The sequence below is a fragment of the Asterias rubens genome, unplaced genomic scaffold, assembly GCF_902459465.1.
Source record: "Asterias rubens unplaced genomic scaffold, eAstRub1.3, whole genome shotgun sequence".
In the NCBI taxonomy this organism is placed as follows: domain Eukaryota; kingdom Metazoa; phylum Echinodermata; class Asteroidea; order Forcipulatida; family Asteriidae; genus Asterias; species Asterias rubens.
The window spans coordinates 35,825-56,800 of NW_022985724.1; the positions used below are offsets into that span (position 1 = coordinate 35,825).

The 20,976-nt window shown below is 40.5% G+C and overlaps 1 protein-coding gene across 2 annotated transcripts in view; it reads right to left on the reverse strand.

Annotated features, from left to right (window-relative positions):
• LOC117306372 overlaps positions 1–20,976 on the reverse strand; it is a 55,563-nt gene that overhangs the window by 33,503 nt on the left and 1,084 nt on the right. For both annotated transcript variants that reach the window (XM_033790980.1, XM_033790979.1), the window contains exons 4-29: positions 20,101–20,316; positions 19,395–19,676; positions 18,624–18,863; positions 17,911–18,177; positions 17,263–17,442; positions 16,153–16,260; positions 15,482–15,751; positions 13,043–13,552; positions 12,365–12,520; positions 11,497–11,679; positions 10,817–10,978; positions 10,366–10,575; positions 9,596–9,775; positions 8,643–8,915; positions 7,914–8,048; positions 7,290–7,646; positions 6,535–6,696; positions 5,760–5,882; positions 5,215–5,383; positions 4,655–4,830; positions 3,940–4,131; positions 3,482–3,703; positions 2,751–3,004; positions 2,071–2,291; positions 328–551; positions 46–192 (exon numbers count right to left, since the gene is read on the reverse strand). In XM_033790980.1, coding sequence (XP_033646871.1) covers positions 46–192; positions 328–551; positions 2,071–2,291; positions 2,751–3,004; positions 3,482–3,703; positions 3,940–4,131; positions 4,655–4,830; positions 5,215–5,383; positions 5,760–5,882; positions 6,535–6,696; positions 7,290–7,646; positions 7,914–8,048; positions 8,643–8,915; positions 9,596–9,775; positions 10,366–10,575; positions 10,817–10,978; positions 11,497–11,679; positions 12,365–12,520; positions 13,043–13,552; positions 15,482–15,751; positions 16,153–16,260; positions 17,263–17,442; positions 17,911–18,177; positions 18,624–18,863; positions 19,395–19,676; positions 20,101–20,316 — 5,619 coding nt within the window. The remainder of the gene's footprint in view (positions 1–45; positions 193–327; positions 552–2,070; positions 2,292–2,750; positions 3,005–3,481; positions 3,704–3,939; positions 4,132–4,654; positions 4,831–5,214; positions 5,384–5,759; positions 5,883–6,534; positions 6,697–7,289; positions 7,647–7,913; positions 8,049–8,642; positions 8,916–9,595; positions 9,776–10,365; positions 10,576–10,816; positions 10,979–11,496; positions 11,680–12,364; positions 12,521–13,042; positions 13,553–15,481; positions 15,752–16,152; positions 16,261–17,262; positions 17,443–17,910; positions 18,178–18,623; positions 18,864–19,394; positions 19,677–20,100; positions 20,317–20,976) is intronic.

Here is a 20,976-nt window from a genome sequence, read left to right on the forward strand (position 1 = left end):
CCAAGACACAAAACTTTAAGATGAAGCAAACTTTTTATAACTTACCAGTTGGGTAGCTGTTACCAGGTCCCTCACAGTACATTCCAGGTATGCAGTCTGTACACTGTTCCTCCAGACTCAATGAGGTAATGTTGTTGAACGTTCCTGGTGGGCAAGGGATTGGAAGAGGGGAACCCTCTTGGCAGTAGTGACCTGTACGGGTCAAATAAGAGGTCAACGGTTAATTTAAAAATCTTCCTGTAGATGATTTCACGAAATGCTAGGCACATCTACGGACACTGAAAAAAAAATACAAATACAAATACAAATAAAAAATGAAATTGGTACCTGTTTTGCACTCGGAAGGAGCGGTCAAGTTGACCGTTTCACACATCAGACCATCAGGACACAGGGTGCAGTTGGATTGACCGGTGTTACTCTGGTATGTCCCCACTGGACATCCAAGCTCACTTAGGGTACCCTCTGGGCAATAGTGACCGGCTGGGCATGGGTAGCCCTTACCAGAGTCTGCCGCGGGTGTTGGGGTTGTACTGCCTCCTGTACAGACATAGCTGCGGAGAATAAGAACAAAAGTAGGATGTGAAACTTTGAATGGTGGAGGTATAACTTATAAGAGAGGTTTTCGGTAACACTATGTGAATATCTCTTTTGAGTAGTGTTGTATCTGAAAAGAACAAGTGGTTAAAAAAAAGAATAAAAAAATAAATAACAAGTTGGAACTGCAGGACTTGCAATCACAAGGATGTGGGCTCAAATCCTACTAAGCTATTTGCCGCCAGTGTTTACAGCCAGTATTAATTAATACAAATAGATTAATTATAAAAACCATTAGACACATTTTTTCTTTGTCATTTTTAATTTGTAACTTTGATAGAACAATAGTGGCCATTTATAATGCGCCATGTCTGTCTGAAAGGAACACCTGGCGCAGGAGAGATGCAGAAGCAAAGTTGATAATGATAGATCTATGTAAGCACAAACAATTGATATACAATGCACAGTGGTTTAAGACCCAGACATCAGGTCCGATTTGTTTTTCTGAGATAACTACATATCTTTGGTGACTTGGACAAGAAGAACTAATTTGTTGAAATTTTTTTATTTTTTTTAAATTTATTACCCTGGTTTTTTAAGGAATTGTAGTTCGTATATTGTGACATACGTTTATATTCAGCAAAAATCACAAACCCTTATGTTAAAAAAAATACCTGGGTAGGCATATACAAATTGTTTGAGAAAACAAATATTGCTTTTAAATTACCTGTATAAGTGACCTTTCGCACAGTAGAAAATTAAATACGGACTGAAGTTTTGATGATACGGCAAAAATGCTTTGAAATCTTCGACTAAAATGTCAAAAAATGCTACTTATAAAAAAAAATACCGCCACACATCTTTAAAATAAGCCATTAAGGGTCTGGACGAAATGCTAAAAATATGTAATAGATTAGTAAAGTAACCATTCGTTGTGGCTAGAAATTCACGGTAAATTAGCGAAAATGAGTTTTTACTCCTGAAAATGAGAATTTTCAAAAAAGCAATTGTTTACATCGTAAAATTAAGGAAAATAAACAAAAATCAAAACGTTGGATATTTTCCCAATTGGCCACCAACGGCCAACATATTTTTTGTATTTGTTTCCATAAAATGATAGAGTGACTACTTAGCTTTGAAAATAAAATAGCGCCGAAATCCCGCAAGATCGCCTTCACTCCCAAAAACTAAGTTTTCAGAACGCTGTTTTTAACCAAAAACATTGTGTACATTAACATTACACACAGAAGATATAGCGCCCTCTGTTGACTTCAAAACCACATCATAAAAATGTTCACAATAATTCGTGAATCACGACACAGATCGATAAATTGTGGATTATTTTAATGGACAACCACATTTTATCTACCTAAAGATGACATTGAGACATGCTTGAGATATTATAAAGGTATTTTGACCGATTATAAAGGTATTTTGACCGATTATTGTACAGAAACTTGTCGATGTCGGGGTCACATAGGGTTTTAAACCACTGTGCAATGAATGTTTTCTCCAAAGGTTCTGTCTCTAACTCACCCAGGAGCGCAATCTGGTGCAGAGTCCACCTTGACAAAACCTTGCATATTACAATAGCGCCCTCGTGGGCAGTCTTCACAGCCGTCGACTGACGTAACCCGTGTATTGGTAGAGAACGTTCCGGGAGGACATGGTTCTGGGTAAGCTGTGCCATTGGTGCAGAAGTAGCCGATAGGGCAGACATCGTTACCGGTGAATGTGGAGTTGTTATCAGGGTCCACCTAAACAAAAAGGTTTTTGTGAGGGAAAAAAGTCAAATTCTTCAAGATTGAATGCAAACATACTGTAAGTTGTACTTTATCTTGTAACTAGGGCCCAATTTCATAAAGCTGTTATAAATTCTGCTTAAAAATGTCTTTGCTAAGCAAGAAATGAAGGGGGTACTTGTCACAGCACTGGTAACTGTATGGTATTCTGGCTGGTAACCTATTTTTGCTAAGCAAGATTTAATTGAACGTTCACAAGACAATTGCGCATATTCACTTGGGATTGCTCCTGTACTTTGGCACAAAGTTTAGCAGACCATTTTCCCAGTCTAATGGAATGTGGGGGTATGACCTCGGCAATTTCTTTTGCGCCTAGATCATACCCGACTTTAAAGATGCTTCCTAAACTGGCAGTGACAGAAGGCAAATACAAGAAGTAATTACAGGTCACACTTTTAAAATTTCTAAACCTACCATGTCATCATACGGCGTTGGGCTAGAGGAACCACTAGTGCAATAATACCCAGCATAGCATTCCGCTGTGGGTGCCTGGAGTGCAGGTGTCCCGCAGTAGTATCTCTCAGGGCATTGAACGCAGTCATCAATGATATCATACCCAATGGTCTCCCCATAGGTTCCCTCTGGACAAGGGTTGGTAGTGTTCTCACGGGTACCAGGGGGGCAGTAGTACCCCTGTGGGCAGTTGGAGGGGTTGATGACCGGTCCAACTACAAAATAAACAAATCATTAAGAATTTGTAACTAGAAAAGAAAAATGTCTGTCCTTAATTTAGTCTATAGGAGGGTTTGGCGTAAATGAGTTAGTCAAAGTGGGTTTGGGAACTATGATTTTTTTAAAGTTAAAAAAAAAAAAAAAACGATATGTAGCTGATACTATATATTGTTTAAGTTACACTAGGCTAGGAGCTTTGTCAGACTGAAAGCTCAACTCCTTTACAAACCCTTTCTTGGTGATCAATGCCTCGTTATCTTTCACTCTTAGCTAGGAGTGAAGCGTAACTATACAATAAGTTACACCACTAGTTATTTGGATTTGAAAAAAACAAACCTTATAAGCCATGATTTGTCCACCTTCCAGATGAAGATATTGAAAGATCAAAGTGGGTCTCATTTGTTAATGAAAATGGTGAATTCTGCCTTAAAGGACACCTGAAATAAGAATCTTTATACAGAGTTTATTCTCACCTTCGTAGGGGTCACAATATGAGCCCCCAGGGCATATATCACATTCACCCTGCGCTAACTGCCCCTGGTAGGTACCGTTATCACAAAGCTGAGGCTCCCATGACCCCTGAGGGCATGAGTAACCTCGAGGGCATTTCAGGTCAGATGGGGTCGCTGAGGTTTGACCTCCAGGGCAGTAGTATCCCATGGTGCACTCTGCGTCAGGTTCCACGTTACCTTCACCTGAAAGATAAAATAAATAAAATTAATATAAAGAAAGAGTCAGTTTTTATACCGCGCTTTTCACAACCAAAGCATTCCAACATCAGTAACCCCAGTTACTGGGCAATTTAAATCATTCCTTAAATCGTCTCAGCTCCCTGGGGAGTTTACAAAATATGCGCTACTCAGCTAAATCAATCACAAGATTTAATTGTGACTTATAGGTATAAGGGGCTTAAGAGATAAAACAACCATACCTTCACAGTAAGATCCAGCTGTGCAATTCTCACAGTTGTTGAGACCTGTATTCATCTCTGTGCGGCTGAACATTCCCTCGGGGCAGGGCGTTGGGACGGCTGTCCCGACCTCGCAGTAGTGCCCAGCGGGGCAGATGTATTGGTCTGGTACGGTGCTGGTGTGGTTACAGTAGAAACCAGCCGAGCAGTTTCCTGTACACAACAAAATTGAGAATACTCAAATGTTTGGAAACAAAAATCTGTGAAATTTTAAATCTGGTGTCAAATCCAACGTTTTCGCAAGATAAGGGTTCCAAAAGAACCTCCTTTTCTGCTTACTACTGCACATGTTTTTGTGTTGTCACTTTATAGACCAACTCAGGTGCATAATGTGCCCTATTGTCAGTCAATATGAACAGTAGTTCATGTTGACATTCCTGTTCATCCTCTTGGCTCTACTGGACAATCCCTACTGACGACTGACCTAAACTACTTTCCCATTAAACTCTATGGTCAAAGAGCCGTCCACTTTATACACCTTCATTGTGGAATGACTTACCTCTCATATTATGTCAAGCTGATTTCAAGATTTTTTAAAGACTTAGTTGTTTGAATCTTGTTGGGGTAACATTTGCTTTCAGTATATTTTGTCATTGAACATAGAGACTCCCACATTATGCGCCATATAAATCTTGTATTGTTATTACTATCTGATTGTATTGCCACTTAAACCTACCCGTAGGTTCCTCCAGGCCGGGTGTCTCGCAGTACATCCCTCCTCTGCAGTTCTGGGCTGCAGGAGACCCTATTGGGCAGTAGTACCCAGGTCCACACAGACCCCCTGTGCTCATATCAAACGCTGGGCACACACAGTCAAACGTTGGGTGACAGGTGTCATTTGGAAACAGGTATCTAGAAGATAAAATAGGCAAATAGTTTGTTAAACCTTAGCAAACTGTCTCAGTTCATTGCAATGAAATGACATTTGCAGCCAAAGGATAAATTGCGGTCAAAGTACAAAGAGTTTAGAAAATAAGAAAATTACAGCCAAGTTAAAACCTAATTACAGATCACAACTTAAACCAGCCCCCACCCCACCTCCAAATAATAAATAAATAAAAATAAATAACAAATAAAAATAGTTTTTGTTAAACAATTTTTTTTCAAATAATAGCAATAAAAAAACAATTTGAAAAAAAAAACAAAAAATGGAAAAAAATAAAATAATAATTAACAAAAATAAATGAATGAAATAAAAATCACAATCTAGTTCCATTCCAAGAGAATCCAACCTACCCTGATGTTGGTAGTGAGACGAGTTCCCCTTCGTCAAATGGTCTCTTCTCATCAGATCCTCCGTTACAATAGAATCCTGGATCACATTGTCCTGATGGCTCAACGAGGCCTGCTGATTCACAGAACCACCCAGGTGGGCAGTATTTACAGCTTGTCACGTTACCTTGACCTGGTGAAGGTAGGGAGAAAGAAGGTGAGGTTATGGACCTTTATCATGATGGCTCCATTTTGGTTGGTGCCCTTTATCTAACAGCAGTGATGGATGCTTATACGCTATGTAGAAAAAAGAACCAGCCTTGTAGGTCTTGCTTTTTATTCTACTGCCGTGGAGTAGATTTCAGAACTTGGGAAACTGCTTAGTTCTGAAAGGAACTGTCCTGCTTATTAAGCACCATCTGGGTGGAAGGTAGAAAATCGGCTGGGACTACTTTTGCTTTAGCAGATCAAGAGGATATAATGTTATTAACTTTACTGTCGCGGAGTGAGTTCTTTATCAGTCACTACCATGACTACATTGGCTTTTTATGTTGTGTGTTTATTTGTACCTGTGGCATTGTTGTAGGTGCCAGGTTGGCATGGATACTGGTCACTAAACTCAGTCCCATCTGGACAATAATGACCCGCTGGACAGTCTGACGGAACCACCGTTATATTCTCACAGTATTTGCCTGAAAGAGAGAAAATGAGAAATATTTATAGTAGTCATAATGTACTAGTCTGTTATACAGGTTAAATTGTGTCTGTATTTGTGCAAACCATACACATGCATATAGGATTTGAGGCAAACCATACACATGCAGTTGAATGGTTTGAAATGTTTGGTCAACTCACACAAGCTTGTATACGCTTGCAACCGTGAACCTCCTGTTGATAATCTACCTTTTTTGCAACAGGTCCAATTGGTTGTGTACACATTTACCAACAGTGGACCTTTCTGGAACCTTGGACCCTATTGTCCTCTTTTGTTACATGTCCGCAGTTTGAATGTGTATACCTACTCACTAATAATGTTACTAAAGGGCTCGGTCAAACTGTGACTTAGTGAGATAACATGTCCATATTATTTATGATAAACTGATGAAAAATGAGGTACTGTTATATAATTTCGGAAATATTTGTCTGTAAACAATTTTGAAAAACCTTGGGACTGATTTCATGAAACAGTAAAATTAATCGCAAGACAATTGTCAGTACTACCATAGTGATTTTTATTGTAAAATCACACTTTACTAAAGCAACTACGATTGATTTGCACTTTAGATCATTCTTAGCTCTTTGTGAAATTGGTCTCTGGGTAGCCAGTTTACTGAAGAAACTCACCTTCAGGACAGATGTCGCAATCATCCATCTGAGCTTGACCAGCGTATGATCCGGCGTAGCACGGAATCTCAGCTGCCGAACCCTGAGGGCATTTATATCCAGCTTGACATATCCCACCAAAACCCAAGTTGTCAATTCCATTCGGGGTGCGGACATCAACGCCTGTGAAAAAACAAAGACAGTTGTTGAATCTACTCTCGTCCTTTTCCTGTACCAAGGTTTTTTAATTAGTTAATAATAAACTACCCACTGCCATGGCTAGCTCAGTGATCTAGTGGTAAGACTGCTCTAGCAATGGAAAAGATGTTAGTTTGACTCCCACCTGAGTGATTTGCCTGTGGAAGTTTGTTTAGAGCTCGGAAAAGTACTGAGTATAAAGTGGCACATCGATGTAAGGATAAAAACCCAAATTGATCCAAGTTCAAGTGCAATGCATCATTGAAAAATGTGGAGAAAACAAAATTGAGCGTACAATGCTCACAAGTATTTCAAAAGCCTTGGGGTTGAACAAAGATAAATTGACTAGAGTGGGATTTGAACCTTTGACCTCCGGATTAACGCTCCGGTGCTCTACCAACTCAGCTTTCTAGCCCTATCTTTACCCTGTTAGTTTCCTTTGTGGTTTATTATTTAAGTGTTTGAAAACCAGTTCATTGGCCTACCAGATGACCACATTGGTAACTTTCTGATTTGTCTACTTTACAAAATCGCTCTCAATAGAAATAAATTGACAAAAAAAGTATTTGAAAACTCACCAGACAGACAGAAGAAACCTGGATCGCAATCTGCAGTGACTGAATCCATCCCCGGTGTATCACAATAACTCCCTCCAGTACATGCTGAACATTCACTCTCCGTTCTCAAACTCTCCGATGCTCCATAAGTACCCTCAGGGCATGGTCGGGTATCAAACCCGGTACCCATTGGGCAATAGTACCCAGCTGGGCATGGATCTGGACGGTCACCCTGTGTACAGTAGCTACCCGCTGGGCAGTCTAAGCATTCAGCGGCACCAGTGCGGTTCATGTAAGTTGCATTGAGGCAGGGTAAGGGTCGGTCGATTCCTTTGGGGCAGTAGTGACCGATGGGGCAGATATCACCAGTTACTCCATCTAGGGAAAACATTGAATAAATTATACATTTGGTTTGCAGCCCATGATACCCATGCCTACATCCTTACAGACTGTGGAGGGTGGCAACATACCCCTGGTGACAGTTGATTTTGGTTGATAGCTCAAATCAGTTAAGTGTAGCCCTCACCTTGATCTGGCCGTCCGGCCTTGTGAGTTCGGCATATCTCATTAAGAAAATATTTTAAAAACTTTTATTCAGCCTTTAGTATTATTATGTCATTGATTGTAGAGGGTTGGGATCCATACCTTCAGGATTTGGAATGCTTGCGTTGCCGGAACAATAGAATCCTTCGTTGCACATCGCCGTGACGTTGGGTTGACCATCGTACTGACAGTAGTAACCTCCATCGCAAGCTTTGCAGTCACTTTGATCATCCTTGCCTGGAGGCAGAAGGGAGATAGAGATAGTGAAAACAAAAAATATGGACTCATGGAAAATATGGACTCATGGAAAATATGGACTCATGGAAAATATGGACTCATGGAAAATATGGACTCATGGAAAATATGGACTCATGGAAAATATGGACTTATGGAAAATATGGACTTATGGAAAATATGGACTCATGGAAAATATGGACTCATGATGAAAATAGTTAATGTTTTGACTCTTTACAGAGTATTTCTTGAAGCCTTCGAGAAAGACTCTGCTAGGGTTGAAAAGTCAGGCCATTCACTACTTTTGCCATTTATTATAACAAAAGTTTTTTTATTGGTAAAAAGGTGGGGTTTTTTTGAGGATATGTTCTTCCCCCAATTTTGATTTGAAATGCTGAATCCTTTCATATCTCTTTTTAAGGTGTAAAATAAAATATTTAAACATCTTTAGATATGAAACTCAAAATGATCGAGTTTGGCTTTTTTCACATCAGAAATTAATGTTTTGTTTAAACAAAATTACTTCAACAAGAAATGTGTTGATCAAAGTTTCAACAACAATAACGCAAGATGGAAAAGCAAGGAATGAAAACTTACCAACATCAGGATTGTATGTCCCAGGCACACAGGGAACAGGTACAGGGGTACCAGTGGGGCAGTAGTGGCCCTCTGGGCACTTATACCCAAAGGCTTCACCATCTGGGTTACCATTGGTCGCCCCGAGAGTGCAGTAGAACCCAGCAAAGCAAGGTGTACCGGGAGATGTTAGGCCAGTGGTGGGACAGAACCAGCCAGGGTCACATAGCGGGCACTCTGAAGAGGTCTTGAGACCTGTGTCGTTGCCGTAGCTACCGATGGGGCAATCCTCGCCTGAATAAGGAGCAATTCGATAAAGAAAGGGGAAGTTGTTTAAACACAGTTGCAATTGATAATCAACAGGAAAACAAGTTTTTTTTTAATGATATCTGTTTCTTAAGAAAAAAATAAAGACAATTTAATTGAGAACAAGGGCTGGTCTGAATGAACATATGGGATAGGCTTGATAGTTTTTCATACTACATGTATTTAAAACAATTTTTCAACTTTGTTTGGGAAAAAAAAAGAAGAAGAAGAAAAGAAATATTTAAAAAATCAGGTTTTTGAGTAGAAAGATATCAAACCTGTCTTGTAGATGTTTTTATTTCTTTTGATGATTAACTTTATATAGATCAGTTTCATAGATCAGATAAGAAAGGTTAAGTTGTTCAAACCTGGTCCGGCTTCAATACTTTTCAAGAACATTTGTGTAAGAGTAACTATCAATATAAACATGAATAGTAGACTTGCGGTTACAACCATGTGTAAAAAAAAGCTTCAAACACCATTAACATTTGTATAGTGTGTTTTATATTTATAAATTTGTTTATGTGCAAACCGAGGACAAGATTTTCCTGCTGGCATGATGAATAAATAATTGAATGGAATTAATAACAGGATGGCTATATACACCAGGAAAAAGATGAATAACTTTTTGATGAGTTTCTATTAAAGCAGCTTAAAATTCAACATACTGGTCGCTGATCCCTCGACGCAGAATGACCCCATTGGGCAGATGTCTCCGGTAAAGCCATCCTCTGGGTCTGGTTTCTGCGCTCCTCTCTGGCAGTAGTAACCTGCTTGGCATTGGGCTGTCGGTGCAGTCAGGCCCTCATTGTCACAGTACCAGCCAAAGTCACAATCATCACATTGGTCTAAGGGTTACCAGGGAGAAGAAATTTAGTACAAAATCAAAACGGTGAAAACGGTCAAAAAATTTAAACAGACCAACATTGCTTGACTTTGTGGGAGTGATGCAGAACTGCAACCATTTCTCAAGAAATGAAAATCGAATTGTGTTTTTCAATGTCACAGCTGAAAACAACTAATAAATAATAACCCAAAACAAAACAAGGAAATCAGTAGATGATTAGCTTAAAAAGTACCATGCGATGTGATGAGGGTAGTTTTGTTACAAGTTTAAACGGGACAAAGTGTTAAACTGAAAGAAAAAGATAGTTGAATCCTTGTACTACTCTTTTGGTTATAGTAGATTGTTTTAAAGCTAATTACCAGTATTCTCACTTGGTTTAAACCTCACTGTCCTTACTGTTACAGAAAGAAGTCAGCCGTCGATTTCACTCTTCCTAACTTAATCTTACGACTATAGGACGAGTTAAGTTCCGTATCCATAGACGTTAGGACGCATTGAACCCATCCTAAGTAAGGAGGAGTTACTCGCCCTAAACCGAGATAGGATTAATCCTAGCATTTTGTGAAATCAGCTGAGGGAACACATACTCACCCTCTCTAGCCAGAGCAGTCTTATTGGAGTATGTACCGATGGGACATTTATTCTGTTGAGCAAACTCAGTTCCATTAGGACAGTAGTGACCAGGAATGCAGTCTGGTGGAGAGATGACCCCCGTCACGTTGCCAAGCTCGAATGGGTCACAGTAGGTGCCCTCTAGGCATACCTTACATGACCCTTGACCTTCTTCGGATTGGTAGGTACCTGGGAATCAAGGAACGGTTATAAGACAAAGTGTAAGATTGATAACTATCTAGAAAAAAAACCTTTAAATCTGCAAGTTCACAGGTTGTATCAAATTGTTTGGAAAGCAAGCGTGGACAAGGGTGTTTTAAGTTTCTGCTGGAAGAGAGTCATGTTGTGTATTTGTCTGAGGTATTCAGGAAGTGAATTCCAGAGTCTTTGTGCTATGTTGGAAAAGGCCCTAGTTTTGAGTATTGCTTACCTCTTGGGCATAGCTCAGGTATTGGTGATCCAACTGGACAGCGGAACCCTTGCCAGCAGACGTACTCTAGCGGCTTGTCAGTAATCTGACCACCAGGGCAATAGTACCCTTCTCCACATAAAGATGATGGTTTGCATAAATGCTCACCGGCGCAGTAAGATCCTAGGATGTTAAACAAGAGATCAATGGTTAGAGAATGGGATAACAATACACAAGCCTGTCTGACTGGTCAGCAAAATAGTGTAATTATTGTAAAAAAAAAAAGGGAAAACGAAGGAATTTTAAACTTTATATGAAAATATTTAGGGTTGAAATAAAAAAATAAAAAATGACGAGAGCAAGATTTGAGCCAACAACCTCCGGATTAACGTACTGGCGCTCTACAAACTTCTTTTTCAACTACAATTCATAAAATAAAAATTACCCAGTCAATTTCCCTTTTGGTTTATGCTTTCCTTATGTACCTGGTGTGCAAGACAGACAGTTACTAAGTTCAGTATTCTTGGATATGTTTGAGGAGATGCCATTAGGGCAGGCTATAGGATACTATAGGATACCACCCCCCCCCTCGGTCTCGTAGTAGTACCCAAGAGGGCATTCCATACCAGGAGGTTCAAAACAACAGCTTAGCAATAGACATATTAACAAAATAACACCTACAAATAACTTTCTGTACATACCTGGTGTGCAAGACAGACAGTTACTAAGCTCAGTATTCTTGGATGTGTTTGAGAAGGTGCCATTAGGGCAGGCTATAGGATACCCAACACCGGTCTCACAGTAGTACCCAGGTGGGCATTCCATACCGGGGGGTTCAGGTCCATCGTTACCCCCTGGGCAGTAGTAACCGGCATTACACATTGCTGTAGTAGAGAGAGAGAGAAAGTAGAGTTAAGAGTAGGATTTGAAACTTTGCATGGTGGAAATACGATATGGAAAGGTTTGCAGTAACATCATGTAATGACTATCTCTAATGAGTTAGAGATAGTTCTGAATAGTTCTGATAGTTCTGAGAAGTTAAGAGTTCTCTAGAGTTAATAAGGTGAACATACTTGTGGGTTTTCAGGCATTGCATTGTTAGGTGTACCAAGTGTATATCTACTTTGCTACGTAGATTTGTCTTTTGAGAATTTGTTTTGCTATTTAATTACTGTCGTGGAGTAGATTTTGTATTTCGGTAGACAACTTTAGAACTGTCCTGCTTATTAACTATTGCCTGGGCGGAAGGTAGGAAATCGGCTGGAGATTTTGGAGGGAAGTAGGGCGAAGGAGAGTGTGAGGGTGTTCCAGTCCATTGTGAACCCTTGGGCAGTAGTACTCTATGTTACACATTGAAATTGTGAGGAGGGGTATGCTTGGGACCCCCAGGGGGTATGCTTGGGACCCCCAGGGGGTATGCTTGGGACCCCCAGGGGGTATGCTTGGGGACCCCCATTTATTAACTCCTAGGTTTGACTACCCAGTGTTACACAGTGCTACATGTACATGTATAGTAGACGGGAACAAAAGGAGAGTAAGAAACACAATTTTCAGAGCACTTAAACTTACCTTTTGGGGTAGCAAGTTCATGATCGTCACAATACCACCCTGCAGTACAGTCCACCGGAGCCACGGAGCCCGCTGGACAATATGTCCCTGGATAACACTTATTACCAGTGTAGTTGGCGGCAGGACAACTACAGTCAGATATCACTGAGGCATTACCTGGGTTGATAAACATGAGATACATGATTTATGTTAAATTAAAAAAAAAGAACGATCATTCAGATGATTACAAATATATTGATAAAGGGTTGAATAGTTACAGTGTAAGGACAAATTATTTACTAACCAAGTCTAATTTCATAAAATGATGCTTATATTTAGGTCGGTATAAAACCAAGTTCTGCTCAAAAAAGTTATTTGACTAAGCGTTTATTTATACTGTACAGCTTCATATAATTGGGCCCCTGGGGTAATTTCATTGCAAGGCTCAGCACAATTTGTTCCGCTAAGAAAATTGTTTCTTTCTTTCTATCAATCAAGTGAACCAAATTTGTTCAGAGTTTGTTTTTAACAAGTATTATGCCCATCACTGTTTCGGCTTCAACTCTGTGGCTTAGGCTCCAATCATTTAATTGCCAATAGAGCGTAAGCCGAAGACAAAGCCCTATAAAATGAAAAACAACATAGACAATATATAAAGCCTTTAGGCTATTTTGTTTCAATATAAAACCAAACACTCACCAGTCGGTAAAGGTGTAGAAGTGACTGCCCCTCCAGTACAGAACCACCCCTCACTGCAGTTACCAGTGGGCTGGTCCAATCCTTCACCCTCACAGTACATACCAGGGGTGCAAAGTTCACAGGAGGTTCCATTCTGCTGAAGGGTGAGTGAGTTGTACGTTCCTTCTGGGCAGGGGAACTCAGTCTCGTAACCCGTCTCCAGAGGGCAGTAGTAACCCGCTGAGCACGGGTACATCGTCGGGTCGCTAGTATTCGCCGGGCAATAGTACCCAGCGGTGCATGGCGAGCATGAACTTTGACCTTCCGAGGCTGTGAATGACCCTGCGTCGCACTCATGTGGGGTGACGGTACCGGTTGGGCAGTAGCTTCCAGCTGGACAGATTCCCCCGATGCCTTTGTGGCCGTCTGATGCCGTTGGGGTCTGGGTGTCTACGCCTAGCTCGCAGTAGTGACCTGGGGAGCATTCACCATCTTCGACTGCTTGGCCAGGGGTAGCGCAAAAGTGACCACCTGGGAATAAGGTTGTTTGGGTTGAATAAATACTGAATACTATAGAAATGGGGGGAGGGTTGCAGTGAAAGGGGGTATCGATATTCTCAAGATATTGTTCAATAAAGGCGCTGTCACTTTTATTAAGAAATGGGGGGAGGGTTGCAGTGAAAGGGGGTATCGATATTCTCAAGATATTGTTCAATAAAGGCGCTGTCACTTTTATTAAGAAATGGGGGAGGGTTGCAGTGAAAGGGGGTATCGATATTCTCAAGATATTGTACATATAAAGGCGCTGTCACTTTTATTAAGAAATGGGGGGAGGGTTGCAGTGAAAGGGGGTATCGATATTCTCAAGATATTGTACATATAAAGGCGCTGTCACTTTTATTAAGAAATGGGGGGAGGGTTGCAGTGAAAGGGGGTATCGATATTCTCAAGATATTGTACATATAAAGGCGCTGTCACTTTTATTAAGAAATGGGGGGAGGGTTGCAGTGAAAGGGGGTATCGATATTCTCAAGATATTGTACATATAAAGGCGCTGTCACTTTTATTAAGAAATGGGGGGAGGGTTGCAGTGAAAGGGGGTATCGATATTCTCAAGATGTTGTACATATAAAGGCGCTGTCACTTTTATTAAGAAATGGGGGAGGGTTGCAGCGAAAGGGGGTATCGATATTCTCAAGATATTGTTCAATAAAGGCGCTGTCACTTTTATTAAGAAATGGGGGGAGGGTTGCAGTGAAAGGGGGTATCGATATTCTCAAGATATTGTTCAATAAAGGCGCTGTCACTTTTATTAAGAAATGGGGGGAGGGTTGCAGTGAAAGGGGGTATCGATATTCTCAAGATATTGTACATATAAAGGCGCTGTCACTTTTATTAAGAAATGGGGGGAGGGTTGCAGTGAAAGGGGGTATCGATATTCTCAAGATATTGTTCAATAAAGGCGCTGTCACTTTTATTAAGAAATGGGGGAGGGTTGCAGTGAAAGGGGGTATCGATATTCTCAAGATATTGTTCAATAAAGGCGCTGTCACTTTTATTAAGAAATGGGGGGAGGGTTGCAGTGAAAGGGGGTATCGATATTCTCAAGATATTGTTCAATAAAGGCGCTGTCACTTTTATTAAGAAATGGGGGGAGGGTTGCAGTGAAAGGGGGTATCGATATTCTCAAGATATTGTACATATAAAGGCGCTGTCACTTTTATTAAGAAATGGGGGGAGGGTTGCAGTGAAAGGGGTATCGATATTCTCAAGATATTGTACATATAAAGGCGCTGTCACTTTTATTAAGAAATGGGGGGAGGGTTGCAGTGAAAGGGGGTATCGATATTCTCAAGATATTGTTCAATAAAGGCGCTGTCACTTTTATTAAGAAATGGGGGAGGGTTGCAGTGAAAGGGGGTATCGATATTCTCAAGATATTGTTCAATAAAGGCGCTGTCACTTTTATTAAGAAATGGGGGGAGGGTTGCAGTGAAAGGGGGTATCGATATTCTCAAGATATTGTTCAATAAAGGCGCTGTCACTTTTATTAAGAAATGGGGGGAGGGTTGCAGTGAAAGGGGGTATCGATATTGTTCAATAAAGGCGCTGTCACTTTTATTTGGTAGGTCATTTAATGGTGAAGGAGGTACAGAATATTTTAGGGTTGTCCTCAAGATCTTCACAAAATTATGGCCAATAATAAAAATTTAAAAAAAAATTAAAACAATGCCTCATTACTTTCTTTAGTTTGTCATTGAATATATATGTAAATTCTTTCTTAAATGGACTGTTGTGAACATTTTGAAAGATTTCTTTTTGAGTTTTTGATGTTATCTTTAGCACTTTACAACATATAAACTAAAAATTATCAGCTGAGGGCACAAATCCTTTTAAATTTATTCTTTGCATGTGCAGCTTAAAAGCCAAGAACCTACTTCTCTCAAACAGACAACTTACCTGTACAAGGAGTGCATTCATCCTCTTGACGTAACCCTTCACGGTTTCCATAATACCCAGTTGGGCATAGTCTGAGGCCATACCCAGTCCCCGTTGGGCAGTAGTACCCCTGGGGGCAGGGGTCTGCTGTATCACCGTGTATGCACTGGTAGCCGGCTGGGCAGATGTCACATTCCTCAGCACCAGTCTTGTTGTAGTAGGTTCCATTGGTGCAGGGGGTTGGGTGGGAAGAGCCGACCTCACAGTAATGACCGACCCAACATCTATCACCTAGGAGAAGAAAATTGTTTCAATTCTTAGTATTCCACAAGGGAACCTGGCTGGATAACTTTAATTAAAAGAAAAATGTACTGGAAGGGAATTAAAAATGTCAAGGGACTAATTTCATAGTGCTGCTTAAGCTGAAAACATTGCTTAAGAATTGTCTGCTTAGCAGAAATGAGCAGGTTACCAGTCACCAGCTGTACCTGTGACATAGCAGTTTGGCTGGTAACTGTCTTCTGGTAGGCACAATTTTGTGTGCTTAGCATTTTGTGAGGCTTCAACAGCTCTGTGAAATTGGGCCCTGATTTCAAACTATCTTAAATGAGGAATAATGAAAATTCAAGACACTGATTAAGCCGAAACCAAAATGCGTTAACATGTTTTTTTTTAAGAGACAAGTAACTTACCTGTGACACCATCGGTTGGTGCGCTGTTATTGGCTCTTAGACTACAGAAATAACCTGCGTCGCATTCTGCTGTTACGTTGGTTTGGCCAGGCTGGTCGCAATAGTAACCTACATATATCAAAGGCATGAATACCATTAGTTGTTGATGTCTGATGTTATTATGACATTTATATCGTGGTGAGAATCTCACCAGCGATATCAATGGTTTTTTAGTTTGCAGTAACTCCATGTGTGTAACTACTCTACTGTGTAGATTTTGTTCTTTCAATAATTTGTCTTGCCATATTCTACTACCGTGGAGTAGAATACCACAGAGTAGAACATATAGCAAGTCAAGGTCTCAAAAGAACACAATCTACCCAGAAAGTAGATACATGTACATAAAGGTTTTACCGCAAACAAAAAATTCAATGACATTATTAGATTTTACAAAACTGGTTGATACTACATTGAAAGTGAACGCCAGTATCCTCAGTTGTAGAAAAGTACCTCAAAGAGAATGACTATTTTAATTTGGAGAAAAACACAGCATTTTTAGTTTACTATCGAGTAGACTCTATTCAAATAGATTGTAAATAGTCTGAATTCAGATAAGTAGAACTTGAAACTTTGCATGGAGGAAGTATAAAACCAAGAAAGATTTTCAGTAACACCATGAGTAGTGTTGGTTCCAAAAACAACTGTTAAATTTAGAATAAAGGCAGTGGACACTATTGGTAATTACTAAAAATCTTTATTAGCATAAAACCTTTCTTGGTAATGAGTAATGGGGAGAGGTTTAGCATAAAACATTGTGAGAAACGGCTCCCTCTGAAGTAATGCAGTTTTTGAGAAAGAAGTAATTTTTTCACGAATTTGATCCCGAGACCTCAGATTTAGAACTTGAGGTCTCAAAATCAAGCATCTGAAAGCACACAACTACATGTGACGAGGTTGCTTTATCTTTCATTATTATCTCGCAACTTCGGCGACCAATTGAGCTCAAATTTTCACAGGTTTGTTATTTTATGCATATGTTGAGATACACCAAGTGAGAAGACTGGTCTTTGACAAATACCAAGAGTGTCCAGTGTCTTTAAAAGTTGGAAGTTTCTCATCCTCAAGTCTTACCTGGTCTGCAAGATATACAGTCACTAACATCGCCCTGTCCCTCAGCGTCAAGATAGGTTCCTGGTGGACATGTCTCTGGGTAGGCCGTACCATTAGGGCAGTAGTGACCTTGCCAGCAGAGGTCACCATAAGGCTGGTTGACCGGTCCGGCCTCCTCCGAAGAATCAGAACAGTAATGACCTTGGTGGAAACAATCAAACAAGAGAGAGGTTTTTAATTTAACAACTGTATTGGTGCCCTGTATTAGGTCAATTTAGTGCCACATGTTTTAAAACCCTTAATGGCAGAAGTAACCCTAGTAGTTACCAAATGCAGGAAGATTCCATTAGTGACTGGCTCTCCCAGTAATGTTATCAAGTTTGATTGGCAGGGGGTGGGATGTTGGAACCTAACACAGGCTGGCATTTTGTGATTATTTACAGAAATGAATAGTCTCTAGAGGGTCAATGTCTTGTTTAATTTTGTTTTAAATTTAATCTTTGGAGGCTTGCTATGTGATCAAAGGGACTTGTAAACAAGAAGAGCATTGGGTTAAAGTATTCACACAGCTGAAAAGGTTTAATGAGATGGTTAAACAATTCTTTTAAACACAACAATAAATTTTTCACCAGAGTAGAAGCCGCATGGAAATCTTTCAAAACCACCTACCGGCCCAACACTCCCCAGTCTCAGCTTTCAGCCCAGAGCGGTCGCAGTAGTAACCCCCAGTGCAGTTCTGGCACTGCCCGGCATTCATCAGCTCCAACTCATTACTAAATGTTCCTTTCGGACACGGCTCACCAGCGATACTCCCTTGAGGGCAGTATTTACCCGCAGGACAGATGTTACCGGTGACGCCATCAGTGGGTGTTGAAGAAGCGGCGCCGGAGGTACAGAAATAACCTGCTGTGCATGGCGCGTAGGAGTAGGTGTTTCCTGAAAGACAAAGTACAGACCCAATTTTATTTAAAAGTGGAGAACAATAATAACATTTAATACTAATAATAATAGCAACGTATATTTGCAGTAAGACCATGTGTATATCTACTTGCCAGGTAGATTATGTTCTTTTGAGAACTTGTCTAGCTGTATATTCTACTACCGCAGAGTAGATTTGTCGGAATTCAAGAGACTTCTCTACTACCGAGAGTAGATTTGTGGAATTCAGGAGACGTCTCAGTTCTGAAAAGAAGTGTCCTACTTTTAACTACTGCCTGGGCAGAAAAGTAGGAAAGCGGCCAGGACAACTACTTTCACTTGAGTGGACCGAGGGGACTTCTTGTTATTAACTTCATCAGGAGACTCTAGTGAGTTTACTAGATGTTATAATGGCAGTAAGAATAAAATATATAATTCTATTTTTCAATAAGTAACATCATTACCTTGACCCGGACAATACATCCCTGGATCACACAGCGTGCACTGCGTAGCATTATGCAGCCCAGTGCTATTACTATAGGTGCCTTCAGGGCATAGATACTCTGTCTCGTGCATCGTGCCCGATGGGCAGTACGAACCAGGGGGGCAGATCTCAGGATCGGATACTCCTCGATAGCTACGGTAACGACCGGAGAAATTCCCGCTCAAGGTGACGTTTTCATCGTCTAGAAGTTCATAATCGGCTGAAAGAAAGTATGAGGGCAGAGTTACATGTAGATTGTGAATTAAAAGGCAAAGATAGTTTTTTGAATTTGAGATTTTGTAAAAAAGAAATATTAATAATGTGTGGACGAGCGGTCTTGTGCATCGGACAAAAGTGCATCATCAGCGTGTGGGAGACAAAGAAGTGAGTTTCAGTTTTTGATGTGGGAGGGAAAACCCTAGAGTAGTATTCCACGGAAAACCCATGATTGTGGTACAAAATCTCCCTTATTGCAAGATGCCAATGTGGGCAGCTCTGCGATCATAAGCATGTTATGTAATTTCACAGAACTTGGGTAAGTGCTGAGTATATTCATAAACCCTGTAAGCCAAAAAACTTGCTAAGCACAGAAAAGAGTTGCTTAACAAAAACAGGTTACCAGCCAGCCAAAATTACATTTAGTTTACATTGTTGTGACTGGTTCCCTACTCAGTTTATGCTTAGCAAAGATATTTGTCAAGCACTATTTTCTGCATATGAACAGCTTTATGAAACAGTGTTGAAGTCTTACCATAAGCCCTGCAGTATGCTCCTTTGGGACAGAGGTTGCAATCATACCGTCCCCAGTGCTGCTGATACCATCCACTTGGACACCCGGTCTGGTTCCAGCTCCCAACCTCGCAGAAATGACCAGGGCTACAGGCGAGATCAACAGGCTTGAAGGCATCTTGACCGCCGGGGCAGTAGTACCCTCTGGAACATTCCGCGCTTGGGAGTTCCATACCCCATTCCTCGCAATACATGCCTGGTGTACAACTCAGACAGTAAGATATGTTGGTATTCTCCTCTCGGTCTGTTTATGAAAAAAATAATAGAAATTATTATAGTTTAGGTTCTCATTCAGTTAAAAAAAAAACTAAAAGCATGACTTCTTTATGCCTAAAGAAAGCCTTGGTTACTTTTTTTCACCAGGCAGGCATAAATATCAGATAAAAGTGTTAAGTTTCTCATTCCTTATAAAAAATCGAACTATGCATCACAAGAAGAACTATAAATATTTGTTTATGCAAAAGCCACTCTTGGTAAGGGACTACAATAAAAAAAATGATGATATGTGAAAAATAACTCAGGGGAGCTAAAGGTAGGAATTAATATTCCTCTTACAAAAGTCTAGATCGTAGGATGGAGGGAAATGTTGCAGCTTGCTGGAAAACTCTTTTGGGAGAAGTGTTGGTTCTTAGATGAACTCAATCGGAAACGGCTAAAGATCACTGTACCTGAATATGTCCCTGGTTCGCATGGTTCCTCCACCTCAGTTCCTTCAGGACAATAGTGTCCCTTACTACAGGGTACCGGATCAGTGACTGACGCACTGCCGTTGCAGAAGAAACCAGCGGTGCAGGATCCATCGTAGATCTCGTTTGCGTACCCCTCGCAGAATTTACCTTTCGGACATGGGGTGGGGTACTGGGAACCTTCTGGGCAGTAGGTACCTGGAGGAGAAAAGATGATATCGTCAAGTCAGTTCAAAAACATTGTGACACAAACTGCTTATTTTTGTGTGTTCCTATTTAACTTTGATCAACATGAACAAGAATGGCGTGTTGGCAAAAAACAAAATGCCCTGCTGAGATTCATCTAATTCTTCTTGAGTAACTGCTCGGACAACATCCATTCTATTTTATCCATAATGACTTTGCCACTTGACCTAGAGGGTTAACAAACAAAGGGCTTCTGGGGGATCCCTAGACCAATCATCAAAGCAAGTTTGGATTTTTTTTATTTTTATGCAAGTCACCTGACACACAAGGCCTGAAGGCCACTTCAAGGTGTGGGCTACATCTATATTTTCCAGAGGCCATTGCCACCTTCTCCTAGGGCTGAAACAGGGTTAACCCCTTTCACAGTCAACACGAATGTAGGCTTGGGTATCATCAATTCGAAGCCTGGCCGGTAGAGCAGAAAGCACTACCTCCCCAATTTTACTTCTTCTCCCCAAAAGTACTTCTTTAACGCTCAGACATCATTTGTTTTAGCCATAATGACCAGGCCATTTAACATATGGGATCAGGGGAATTTAAAGAGAGAGAAGGTATCTGTTCCATTCCTCAATAATTACTTGTTTCTTTTTTGTAATTTATTTAATGGATTTT